The following is a 13,941-nucleotide window of genomic DNA, read 5'->3' on the forward strand; positions in this document are numbered from 1 at the left end:
GGTGATAATGTGTTGTGGGTGATATATGGTGTTTTGGGTGATAATGTGTTGTGGGTGATAAGGTGTTGTGGGTGATATATGGTGTTTTGGGTGATAAGGTGTTTTGGGTGATAATGTGTTGTGGGTGATCAGGTGTTGTGGGTGATATATGGTGTTTTGGGTGATAAGGTGTTGTGGGTGATAATGTGTTGTGGGTGATAAGGTGTTTTGGGTGATAATGTGTTGTGGGTGATAAGGTGTTGTGGGTGATATGGTGTTGTGGGTGATATATGGTGTTTTGGGTGATATAAGGTGTTGTGGGTTATATATGGTGTTTTGGGTGATAATGTGTTGTGGGTGATATATGGTGTTTTTGGTAATAAGGTGTTTGGGTTATATATGGTGTTTTGGTGATAATGTGTTTTGGGTGATATGGTGTTTTTGGTGATATGGTGTTTTTGGTGATATGGTGTTTTGGGTGATACAGTGTTTTGGGTGATAATGTGTTTGGGTGATAATGTGTTTTGGGTGGTAGTAACCAGCTGAATTGGTTGAAAAACGTGGGTGCTGTGAACAAAGACATGGTGGAAATGCCGCAAAATACATGCATGATGTTCCATAAATATTTTGGCAATAAATAACGGTATTTTCCAGTTCACAAGTCTTATATCAATATAAGTGATTTGGCTTACACCCTGTTTGAAGATATAGTGTCAATGGCAGAATTAAACGAATGGTGTAGGCCATTTCAGAACTTAACCACCTAAAGCAGTGCTTTTATTCAATAGAGAGCAGTATTTTTCAGTAAATGTTAAAACCTTTGGATGATTTGTGTCATGGTAAGAGTAAGAATTGAGATAGCATGTGTGATTATGTAGGGAGGTATAACCATTCAATCTAACTACAACTGTTGCTGAAATCTATGTACGTCTGCACAGAACCTTCTATATGAAAATTACACATTATCCAAGCAGTTAGTAATAATGAAAGTGCCACTAGATTACACAATCGTTGAACAGTATGCTGAATGCAGCCAAATCTTCATTACATCAAAGGAAATAATTGTTTAGAAGCATTTGAGAATATATTTACAAAATTTAAATGCTCAATGGGTCCACACAATGTCCAAGTGATTGTCATACAGTTAAGAAGATGTTGCGTCCCTCCCCTTCTTGTGAAAAACACAGTTCAAGTCTTGAGCCATAGCCAACGTTCAGAGGAGCCTCCAGAGAAACATTTCACTGTACATTTGATTTATTTTCATGAATTTGTTTTAGGCTTAAAAGCTAATCAGGGGTAATTCTGCTTACAAGTCTGTGCTATTAGTTCTGAGCGAAACTGCAGTGTGTCCTTATGTAAATACAAAAATAAAAAAAAAATATTGAAATTAGGCTCTAAAAACAAAATGTTTTAGGCTCCACAATTACAGAATAGGCCACGGTGCTATAGTTTGTTAGCCACAGTAATTAGAAGATAGTTTCCCTAGGCTGTAACGGTTGTTGGGTGGCTGATCCTGGGCGGTCTTGTCTAGAGCACGGAGTTGTTCTTGTTTCTACGGCCCATATTGCGGCTGCCTCTCTTCTTGTTCCTCCTCCAACACACACAGAAGATGATGAGGCTACTGATGATGGCGGTGCACACCACTGCTATGATGATGATCTGAGTGTCCTTGGACACCACCCCTTCTTCCCCCTGTCCACTGCTGGTGTCTTCCACCGGGTCCGAGGTGGTCGTGGTCTCCGAGGTGGGGGAGACGGTGCTCCTCTTGGGGGGCGGCGTGTTAGGTTTCCTCCTCATCTCCGTCGGGGTCGCCGCCGCCGGTTCATCGGTCGGGCTGAGAGGCGTCAATTCGTCAAGGGCTAGAAGGGTGATCACCTCACCATTCAGTTTCAGGGGTGTGTCACACACCACAAGGCTCTCGTTGGCCAGAGATGGGTGCTGTTTCAGCCAGTTCCTTAATGGCAGGATGTCCTGGTCACATCTCCAGGGGTTCTGCTGCAGCAGCACCTCCTTCGCCACAGCGAGGGCGTCCAGGATCTCCTTTGGCAGATTGGGGAGGGAGTTGTTATGCAGGTCAATCTGGCCCATGTGATCCACGCCCCGAAGGAAGCCAGCCGGGAGGGAGTGGATGTGGTTGTGCTCCAGGGAGATGTTCACCAGCTTGGGCAAACCTTGGAAGGTGCCCGCCTCCAGGGTTGTGAGCTTGTTGGTGTGAAGAGACACCTCCCCCAGCTGCTCCAGCCCTCTGAAGGCTCCGGGGGACACGTGGCTGATCCGGTTGCGGCTGAGCACCAAGAGACGCAGCTGGGTCAGGTTCCCGAAGGCGTTGTCTTCCAGACGGCTCAACATGTTGTCGTAGAGCCACAATTGTCCCAGCGCCATGGGTCCAAATACGCCCGGGGACAGGCTCTCCAGCTGGTTCTCATACAAGGAGATTTGGTACAGGTCGGGCAGACTGAGGAAGACCCCTTGTGGAAGAGTTGTTAGCCTGTTGTGTGAGAGGAAGAGCTTCTGGAGGTTCCGAGTGTTAGAGAACAGGTCGGGGTCGAGGTGAGTGATCAGATTGTCCTGCAGGGACAGCTCCTCCAGGTTCACCAGGCCACCCAGGGCTCCAGGAGGGATCTCCCGGAGTGAGTTCTTGTTGAGGCGCAAGGTCTTCAGCTTGGAAAGACCCCGGAAGGTCTCCAATGGGAGCCGACTGATATTATTCGAGGTTAAGCTGAGTGTCTGTAGCTCGACAAGGGGATTGAATGTCTCCACGGGTACAGAGGTGAACTGGTTCTTACTGAGGTCCAGGACCCTCAGAGCCGACAGGGAGGAGAACCAGCCGGGGCGAAGTACCAGAAGCCGGTTGTTGCTCAGGGTCAGAGACTCCAGCTTTAGAAGGTTCTGGAACAGCGCCTGAGGAAGATCTTGCAGTTCCGTGCCAGTGAACCCCAAGGCGCCCATGTTAGGAGCTGAATTAAACGTGCCAGGACGCACCTCCCTCAACACGCTGTCTTTAATGACAAAGACGCCGAGGGTTCTGGCGAAATCGGTCAAGTCCTCTGGTTTAAGTGAATAGATGGTACAGTTGGAGATGTAGAGGGTGTTGGTAGATGGGGGCACAGCGGTGGGGAAGGCCGAGATTCCACTGCAGAGGATTCTGCTTTCCTGGCACCGGCATCCTTCTGGACACGCCCCTTCAGCAGCTTTGAAGTAACAGAGGAGGAGGAGCATATGAAGGGTGATTGACAGGTCCATTATTCTCCTAAAAAAACAGGAGAGAGTTTCATCAGCTTTATGATCAGACAATGAACCATAATAACAGTAATGTGGCCATAGTCCACAAACCAATTAGACGTAACAAAGAACACTATAGTGGGGGACAGCACTAGCCAGTACAACAGTACTGTGTCAGTTGTTGACATAATGTGTTGTGTTGTGGTAGTGTGTGTGGCAGATCAGATTCAGTAAGAGAGCCGCACATACTGTACTGCCCATAAGAATGCACTATATTTAGCAACCTTTGTTTTAAAGCCTCATGCTGTGTGTGTGTGTGTGTGTGTGTGTGTGTGTGTGTGTGTGTGTGTGTGTGTGTGTGTGTGTGTGTGTGTGTGTGTGTGTGTGTGTGTGTGTGTGTGTGTGTGTGTGTGTGTGTGTGTGTGTGTGTGTGTGTGTGTGTGTGTGTGTGTGTGTGTGTAAGCTCATAAATGTGGTGCATTCTCAAAGAGTTTGATTTATGAATCAAGAATCGGAATATACTGTAGCAGTCCTTCTTGACTCCAATATTTACAAACAATGTAAACACACATTCTGCAGCCCCCGACCTATATATAAAATACATTTTAAATCACATTTTCTAGTCTTACTATCAGGAGCTCGGTCATTGAAAAAAATCTTATTTCTTCATTCTTTGGTGGTGGGGCTACCCCTTTTGTTTACTTGGATCACGGAGTTCAAGCTTTAAGTTGGAATGTGCTCTCATCCTCTTTTATTATATATTTTTTTTAAATAGGTTTGGTTCATGATACAGTCGTAGCTGTAGTCTGGACACCACATTGTGTAAAAAGAAAAAGAAAAAGAATAAAAAATAAATACTAACCTTTGTACTGTCTTCTACTATTACACTCTGCTACTAAGGAATCGACCTTGCCTATATTATTACCGACTATGCTAATATGTCTTTACTACTATTCACTCAAGTCTGTAGCACTCAGCCTTCCTCCTGACTTGTTGTACAGAACTTTTAAGTCGCTTTGGATAGAAGCATCAGCTAAATGACTAAGTGTAAATGTAGCTGAGCAATTCTACTCTCTAACACAAGTTTGGAGGAAAGAGCAGAGCGATTGGATCAACAATGTTCTTTTGTTCCCAGGGTGGGGATCTGGCCTGTGGTTCTTCCTACTCAAGAGCAAGGGAGATTATGTTGTCTCTTGACTGCCACGATTTACAGAGAGGGGTTTGAAACACAGAGAGGACAGACTCTCATTCAGCCAGCAGAGGACGCTTGAAACACAGTGAGCCATTTATGACTAACAAAAGTCAGTTTTGGGGGATATTCATACATTTCTCTAAAGGTTGTTTATTTAGATAGCAAAGGCTCATCAAATTCATTTGATGCACATTCTCTTGAGAAATAGCATTTTCTTTATTCACAATAACACGATGAGATGAGATGTGCTCTGCTGAACTGATTTATGGCTTTTTAGACATAAGTACAACTGCGTAAACTGTCAATAGCTTCAACGGCGGACACATTTCCTCCGGTGGGAGAGATGGACAATTATCTCAGAGTTTAAAAATGATGTTGTACATTTTGCACATTTATCTACATATCAAGAGCCACAGTCTTTGGAAATACTACTTCTGGACTACTAACTACTACAGAAAAACGTGAGTAACAAGTTTTTCTACAACTCAAGTTCAGCCCTATATTACTATATTTCATTAGCACTAAAAGTGAATTTCTTTTATTGTATCGGAAACTTCAGAATGTCATCTTTCAATAGAGACCAGGCTCATGCATGTGCTATAAGTATAAAGTATAGTATTTTCGTTTGCAAAAAAGTATGCAGTCTGAATGAATGAATGAATGAATGAATGAATGAATGAATGAATGAATGAATGAATGAATGAATGAATGAATGAATGAATGAAAACTTTATTTAACAGATTGCAGAATGGGTACAATACAGTACGGCTCAATACACACAATTGTTAAGGGGATGCAGACCAGAGAAAGACGTTTGTCTTGTTTACATCAGGGTCCCCCATTTTCAATTAATATAGTAAGTCCTCAAGTTCAAGTAAAAAAATTGCCACTTAAGAGGTTAAAACGTTATTCCAACTATGGAAATGGAGGTAACTCATTAGTAAGAGAAGCATATGATATTCCATCCATGGGGCTATTCCTCTCTTGTAATAATGGACAATCTGCTGACTGGCTGCTGGAGTAAAGCTAAAGTTAGGCTTGTTTATACTTCCCTGCAATGGTAGGAAACGGAAAAGATGAGGTATGCTAATTAGATCGATGACAACTTCCCTGTGGGGGGGGGGGGGGGGGGGTTCTGTCAGCCTACATTACAAAATACAATATTCAATAAAGTCCGTTATTAATGTGACAGATGTGTGCATGTGTAGGAGCAACAATCATACAGCAGTCACATAATAAGTCACATAATCAGTCACAGCAGTGTCGTAAACACAGACCTGATCATGTGAGACTGCTTGGCCGATCGGTTAGCTACTGTGCTGGCAGGGATGTGTCAGGAAGACATATTTGTATTAAATAATAACAAAGGGTCACGCAAGCCACAGACTAGTATTTTGAAAAAACTTGCACTGAGCATATTCTAAAACCACAAAAACATCTAGGTTAGAAATCCTCATTGTCACAGGAATCACCAGTAGCCTCACTCACTCTTATAAATTGTTCCCACTTACTGGTGCTAGACGGAGCTAATAATCATAAACATTATAATAATTTCCATTGAGGGAATAGAGAGTCGGGGAGCTTTTGTTAAAACATTTCTGTTAAAGAATGAATGACAAAAACAGTTTGTCCTCATTCAATATGGACTCTGACTCAACAAGACAACCGTCTGTTGAGTCGTCTGTGGCCGAGGGACTGGAGCTGTGCTCAGTGTTTGTAATGGCACACAAGGTTTCATATACAAAACCTCTGCCAGCATAATGATCCGCTCCATGCACTCTCCATAGAGATCCTGGTTGGGACACGTAGCTCCACTTGGCAGCTCAAGGCACCGAGCAGGGAGATATTGAGGCGCAGACCGGGTCTTTCCGACGTGTGATGGCTGCTGAGTTCACCCACAAGAGGGAACGTGTTTTATTTATTCAAAGGCGACCGAACATAAAATGGAGCCTGGTGCTTCCCAGATGTTCCCAGATGTTCTTGTTACATGTCCTACCCATTCTTGTGGGGGTGTGTCTTCCCTATGGGGCCATTAGACCACAGGGACCAATCCAAGTGCTCCTGTCCGTCTTCGTCAGGGAGCATGTTTTTCCATTGGGTTTATCTTATCTGGAGGGGAAATCCTTGTGAGAACGGGAAGAACATGCAAACTGCACACAGAGAGGTCTGGGAGATACCCCACCTGGGTACCTGGCAACACCAAGCGGGAATTGAACCCTGGACCTTCTAGCTGTGAGGCGGCAGTGTTAACCACTACACCACCGTGCCGCCCTACAGTGCATCTCATCTTGTCCCGTATATATCCTCAAATAGTTATCCTCATGATTAGGTCACTGAAGAGTATGTGGTGGAACATTGTTTTACGCAACCGATTACATCATAACCACCACTTCCATGTCCTCGGCTACTGTGGTACAGAGTTTACTGGCTTTGGACCAGGAGGTCAGAGGGCATGACCCTGCTAGGCAGGAGGTGAAGTTTCTGCTTTTACACTCTTCCACCAGCAGTTTCACAAATGGCTGCATTTATATAGCGCTTTTATCCAAAGCGCTTTACAATTTGTTCCTCACATTTGACCCATTCACTCACACACATTCACACACCGACGGCGGAGGCAACCATGCAAGGTGCCCAACCTGCACATCAGGAGCAATTAGGGGTTAAGTGTCTTGCTCAAGGACACTTCGACACGCTGCCCGGGAGGAGCGGGAATCGAACCGGGAACGTCCGGATTCCCAGACGACTGCTCTACCTCCTGAGCCACTGTCACCCCCACCCCCTTATCTGTTGAGGAGATAGCTGAGCACTAATCTAATAATGTGTTAATTAGTGCTGTCAATAGATTAACTAATTAATCTCACAATTTTCTGTAATTAATCTAGATAGCATTTGTCTTAAAAAGACCGAAGCTTGTAACAGATATTTACTTGAGTAAAATCATGGAATTAATGTAAAATCAACACAAAGAAAGTATATTTAGATTCAAAGACTATTTTAATAGCTTTCTTTGAATACAGTTTCTCTCCTGTGAAATACAAATGTTCAACAAAACCATCAACATTGACTCAGCTAGACCTCTTTCTTATATCCGCGGCGCTAATATTGAAGATTTTTCACTCCATAGATTAATCTATATACATTTATTTGAATGCTTTAAATCATTTAAATTAATCTCCAAAGTTAAAGCATTAACTTTGACAGCCCTAGTTATAATGTGTTCGAAATGAAAACATGAAGGACTGTGTACTGTGCACGTTGCCTCGTGATTCATCACCAAATACGGATTTCACAAGAAAACAATACTGTCAGCTGTACACCATGTTTCCCCTGGTGTAGGTCCCAGTCAGACCAAAAACCACCGTCTGCTCCAGACCGAGCAAAGCTGGAATGTTCTCCACTACAGTGTAATGGCTAAAGCATTTCCACTTCACCATTAATTGCAGTGCCCCACTTCCATTTACTGGAGTATCAGCACTTTTGTCTGTCATGAAAAGACTGAACCAGCAAACGGGAGAACCATAGTATAGGCTATAGAACCGTAGTATAGGCTATAGAACCATAATATAGGCTATTGAATGGTAGTATAGACTATAGAACCATAGTATAGGCTATAGAACCGTAGTATAGGCTATTGAACCATAGTATCGGCTATAGGAGTGTAAAAAGTACCCAGAAATTATACTTAAGTGAAAGTATGGGTACTGTCTCAAAATCTGACTCAAGTAAAAGTCAAAGTATCTGGCTAAAAACACACTTGAGTAAAAGTCAAAAAGTCCTACTTTTAAATGTACTTAAGTACTAAAAAGTAAAAGTCCTTTTTTTTAAGGGATAGACCAGGGGTCTCAAACTCATTCCATCGTGGGCCAAGTTTTCATTTTAACTATACATTGCACCAGGTGAGTTAGTTGAAGAGGTGAGCCAATTAGTGAAATCATCAGCTGGTGTTTAGGCAAGGCTGGAATGAAACCAAGCATACACTCTGCCCACAATGGAATGTGTTCTGCGATAGACAATGCTGAAATGAAAGAACAGAGGACACTTTTTTGCATTAAAATGATTTAATGCACTTCTCCATTGAAGGTAAACTAACATGGACGGCATTCACATCACAGCATGAATAATATCACAATATTAAAAACAGAATGGTGTATCCTGAATAATATCACAATATTAACCACAGCATAGTGGATTATCCTGAATAATATCACAATATTAAAGGCAGAATACTGGAGTACCCTGAATAATATCACAATATTAAAGACAGAATACTGGAGTACCCTGAATAATATCACAATATTAAAGACAGAATACTGGAGTATCCTGAATAATATCACAATATTAACCACAGAATACTGGAGTACCCTGAATAATATCACAATATTAACCACAGAATACTGGAGTACACTGAATAATATCACAATATTAAAAACAGAATACTGGAGTACCCTGAATAATATCACAATATTAACCACAGCATAATGCGGATCTGACTGTCTATTCTTCTGATAGCAGGTGTTTAATCAAAGATCCCCACTTTCTAGTGTTGCACAAGGACCAATCAGCATGGGTATGGGCGGGTTCATTTTCCATTGATGGGGATTTGATTGGCTGTTTACCTGCGGTCGCAGGATTAATAACGTTAACGTTAGTTCGGCCAGATAAACAATTCAAATATACTAATTAAAATAGTTGGACCTGTGAGATTTGTACTTTGTACTTTGTAGGTCTGCATTTTAAATGTAAGGAGTAAAAAGTATGTTTTTTTTCTCTGAAATGTAATGGAGTAAAAGTACAAAGTATACAAACCTAATAATACTTGAGTAAAGTACAAATCCCCCAAAACAGTACTTAAGTATTGTAACAAAGTACAATTACTCAAGTACTTTACGTATAGGCTATTGTTCCGTAGTATAGGCTATTGAACCGTAGTATCGGCTATAAGATAGATAAGATAAGATATTCCTTTATTGATCCCCTTGGGGAAATTCAGGCATCATCATAGCAGCATGGGGGAGGGGGAGGGAAGGTACAGGTAGTACAAACAAGCAGTGTAAACAATATAACAAATCAAAATAACTAACTAACTAACTAACTGAAATAAAGTATTCGCATAAGGTGCAGTATGCATAAGGTAGTATTATTGTCCTTTTTAGGTTCCTAGTAGTTGTAGGTGGATGTCTGGCAGCAGTCCCTGCCCACTGTTGTGGAGCCTGATGGCCGCTGACCAGTATGAAGGACTGGCCGAGGCGGTTAGTTGAGTGTGAGGGGGTATGAGTCTGTGACTGAACGTGCTTCTCATCTTGACTAGCTCATCGTAGAGGGGGTGGGAGAGATTCTCCAGGATAGCAGCCAGCTTCCTTCTCATCCCCCTCTCTGCCGTCACCTCTATAGAATAGTAGTATAGGCTATAAAACCGTAGTATAGGCTATAGAGCCGTAGTATAGGTTATTGGACCATAGTATAGGCTATAGAACAGTAGTATAGGTTATAGAACAGTAGTATAGGTTATAGAACAGTAGTATAGGCTATAGAACTGTAATATAGGCTATAGAACTGCAGTATATAACCATATTATAGAGGCTATATAACAGTAGTATAGGCTATAGAAGAGTAGTATAGGCTATTGGGCTATAGAACAGTAGTATAGGCTATAGAACAGTAGTATAGGTTATAGAACAGTAGTATAGGTTATAGAACAGTAGTATAGACTATAGAACTGTAATATAGGCTATAGAACCGCAGTATAGGCTATATAACCATAGTATAGGCTATAGAACAGTAGTACAGGCTATAGAACAGTAGTATAGGCTATATAACCGTAGTATAGGCTATATAACCGTAGTATAGGCTATAGAACAGTAGTATAGGCTATAGAACAGTAGTATCGGCTATAGAACAGTAGTATAGGCTATAGAACAGTAGTATAGGCTTATTAGGCTATAGAACAGTAGTTTAGGCTATATAACCGTAGTATAGGCTATAGAACTGTAGTATAGGCTATATAACCGTAGTATAGGCTATAGAACAGTAGTATAGGCTATAGAACAGTAGTATAGGCTATATAACGGTAGTATAGGCTATAGAACTATATTATAGGCTATAGAACAGAATGTGTTATTTATCTTTTTTTTCTTTTTTTTCTTTTCTTTTTTAAATCGAGGACACTTCGGACTAAAGCTATAGCCCGTCGTAAAACCGTATTTCCTTTCACTCAGAAACCACATAACAATGCACTTCATTCAGTTTAAGTGATGATAGCACAGAGTATTCAGACAGGCACATAAACGGACAAAACAAAAGGTTGCACATTGTCGGGCAAAAACAAACAAGAGAATTTAGGTTGCTTACTTGTCTTTGTAGGGCAGAGTACCCCTCTACATGTGTATACCACTATATCTGTACTCGCTACATGTGTATGTATACCACTATATCTGTACCCCTCTGCATGTGTATGTATACCACTATATCTGTACCCCTCTACATGTGTATACCATGTCTGTACCCCTCTACATGTGTATGTATACCACTATATCTGTACCCCTCTACATGTGTATACCACTATATCTGTACCCCTCTACATGTGTATACCACTATATCTGTACCCCTCTACATGTGTATTTAAACCACTATATCTGTACCCCTCTACATGTGTATGTATACCCCTATATCTGTACCCCTCTACATGTGTATGTAATATCACTATGTCAGTACTGCCCTACAGCTACTTTTGACTATTATGAAATCAGGCACAGGACACACGGCTAGTGTCCTGAGTGACGTGCTGTTGTTGCAGAACTTACCTCCGCTGGGTGAGTGAACAGAGAGAATGAGTTGGTGTGGAGAGCCGGTTATCTTTTATCCTCCTCTGCCCTCTCACTCCCACCTCCTCTTCACGTTCACAAGTAGCGCTGATAAGTGATTCCAGTCGTCTCTGTCTGAACTCTCACATCCTCACATTTTCCTGCTCTTCGTCATCATCATCCCAGCACCCGTGAAAAGCTGTAGGTCCTCAGCTGGAGTTGCTGTGGTACTGCCCTGGCGTTCTAGCTGTCTCTCTGCCCCTCTCTCTCTCTCTCTGCCCCCCTCTCTCTCTCTCTCTCTCTGCCCCTCTCACATTCTCTCTCTCTCTCTGCCCCTCTCACATCTCTCTCTCTCTCTCTCTCTCTCTCTCTCTCTCTCTCTCTCTCTCTCTCTCTCTCTCTCTCTCTCTCTCTCTCTCTCTCTCTCTCTCTCTCTCTCTCTCTCTCTCTCTCTCTCTCTCTCTCTCTCTCACACACACACACACACACATTTGGGGAGGGGGGTTGTGGTAGTGGGAAGCCCCACCCCTTCATGCAACTCTTTCCATGGGCTGGATTTGTTCTGTTTTTTGTTTTTTTTTGTGAGAGAATGTGCTTTGGACTCTCCCTGTCAGAGAGGGTGTGGATGTGTGATCGATGTGTTTAACTATCATATGGGGTACAAATGTCCCCACAAGAGTAGAAAATCCACAACACTTATTAAAGAAAAAGGTTATTTCTCATTTGAGAGATTCATGTTAAGATTAGGTTAATAGTAGGAAAGTCAATAGGAGTGAAAATAATATAAAATATATAAAAAAAAAATATAATAATAATGTATGGTGTTGGAGGGAGTCACTCACAAGTAAACATAGTAGGCTATAGGCTATGGTCGGTGTGTACAGCTGTCAGGGTTGTCAGATGTAGATTATATTCTCAGCTACAATAGTGTACAATAGTCTCAATGGATCCTTAGGCTAACCCTAGAGCTACATTGATAATCTCACAGTCTTACATAGACATGAGTTTGACTGTAAAGGTATCAATTAGTGGGAAGTGTAAGGCTTTCAAAGTAAGTAATAAACAGTTGCCAGTTTTGGATAAACGTTTTTGTAGATCCTCTAAGCGTGAACTTCATCTTTTCCAACTTTAAAAAGAGCATAATATCTGTAAGCCACATAGCTATTTTAGGAGGGGCAGGAGATTTCCATCTCAGCAAAATCCTACGCCTTGCTGTGGTAAACGCTATTGCGACATTGGGATATTGGGAGTGTTTACAACGGCCCACATGTGATTTGGGATAAAAAATAAATTGTTTGTACAATTCCATGAGGCTGTGATTATCCTAGAGGTCACAATAAGTAATTGTATACAGTGAGGTCAAGTTTTACAAAAGATTATCTCATTACAATGAAATGGCTACTATGGGGACTGACATCATCACACATGAATACAATTTGATCCACACGAGTCTCATATTTCCAGTCATACCCAGTGTATGCAATTCCAAGACTGTTTAGGGACTCCGGTATACAGAAATATTCAAGTTTAGTTTTACTTGTCACATATAAGGTAGGCCTACATGTACCTGATAGTGAAATGCTTGGTTCTGTATGACCCTCCTGAGAGCGTAAAAAGTTAAAGAATAAAGACCAAACACTATACAAAATATACAATATACAAAACTAAAATGTACAAAATGCAAGAACAGAATGCAAAAAAAAATAGGTAGAGTAATAAATAGATAAAATATGGTGTAGTGTTAAAAAGTCAGCATCCTGATGGTCTGTGGATAGAAGCTCCTTTTGAGTCTCTCTGTACTGACCATGAGACTCCGGTAGCGCTTGCCTGACCGCATCAGTGCAAAGAGGCTGTTGTTTGGGTGGCTATACAGTCTTTGACTATTCTCTTAGCCTTGGCCCTGCAACGCTTGGTGTAAATGTCCTGGAGAGTGGGAAGCCCCCCTCCGATGGTGCGTTCGGCTGATTGAGCCATTCATTTATACTACATGCAAAGAACTGCATGTTCTTGCCCAAAACTGCATGGACATGCATAGCTAACGTTTGATATATTGGTTGATTGATATATACCTTGGACAGCTGGTATATTTTCTATTTTAATACAAGTTTCAATAGAACTGGCACCAAAGTCTGGCACCAAGCAGTAGGCCTATAGAATGCTAGTATTCTAACGTGGTGACCCTTCCTTCTTTTATAGTTTCCTTACCTGAAAGGAGAAACTCCCTAGAGAGCTACCCTATGACAATACTGAATTGTAGGCTATTAATTTGTGTTTGTGTGTGTGTGTGTGTGTGTGTGTGTGTGTGTGTGTGTGTGTGTGTGTGTGTGTGTGTGTGTGTGTGTGTGTGTGTGTATGTGTCCGTGCGCAATGCACACAGCTCACATATTCACCAGTCACAGCTCACATATTCACCAGTCACAGCTCACATATTGATTGATTTATTGATTGATTGATTGAATTTTATTTCAAATATGCAACACAACAAACAAACATCAAGTACAGATATAGCCTTAAGACGTTCAAATAATAAATGTCTATACAAAAATAAGAAATAACAAAGAACAAACAAAAAAGTCTAACTAAATCCAGTTTTTTTGCATTTACATAATTTTGAAAAGGAGTGGGAAGAAGCATACATGTATTTAATCCCACCCATTTTTACTCATCAGAATATACTATATTATATTTACTAATTCATACATTACTAGACTTATATTGAAAAAATTAACTTAGTTAACAATGCATTTT

At 41.5% G+C, this 13,941-nt stretch overlaps 1 protein-coding gene across 1 annotated transcript; it reads right to left on the reverse strand.

Moving 5' to 3' along the window:
* Positions 1 to 725: 725 nt before the first annotated feature.
* lrrc15 (leucine rich repeat containing 15) lies at positions 726 to 11,486 on the reverse strand. The gene is made up of 2 exons (XM_084307718.1): positions 11,194 to 11,486; positions 726 to 3,229 (listed from the first exon to the last, which is right to left on the reverse strand). The coding sequence occupies exon 2, from the start codon at positions 3,220 to 3,222 to the stop codon at positions 1,507 to 1,509; it is 1,716 nt and encodes a 571-aa protein (XP_084163844.1). The 5' UTR covers positions 3,223 to 3,229; positions 11,194 to 11,486; the 3' UTR covers positions 726 to 1,506.
* Positions 11,487 to 13,941: the final 2,455 nt, after the last annotated feature.

The sequence above is a fragment of the Notolepis coatsorum genome (assembly GCF_963971535.1).
Source record: "Notolepis coatsorum genome assembly, chromosome: 2".
NCBI classification, from domain to species: domain Eukaryota; kingdom Metazoa; phylum Chordata; class Actinopteri; order Aulopiformes; family Paralepididae; genus Notolepis; species Notolepis coatsorum.

What these genes read in the sequence shown, in the direction of transcription:
- lrrc15 (XM_084307718.1), bottom strand. Translation starts at nt 3,222, where the DNA reads ATGGACCTGTCAATCACCCTTCATATGCTCCTCCTCCTCTGTTACTTC.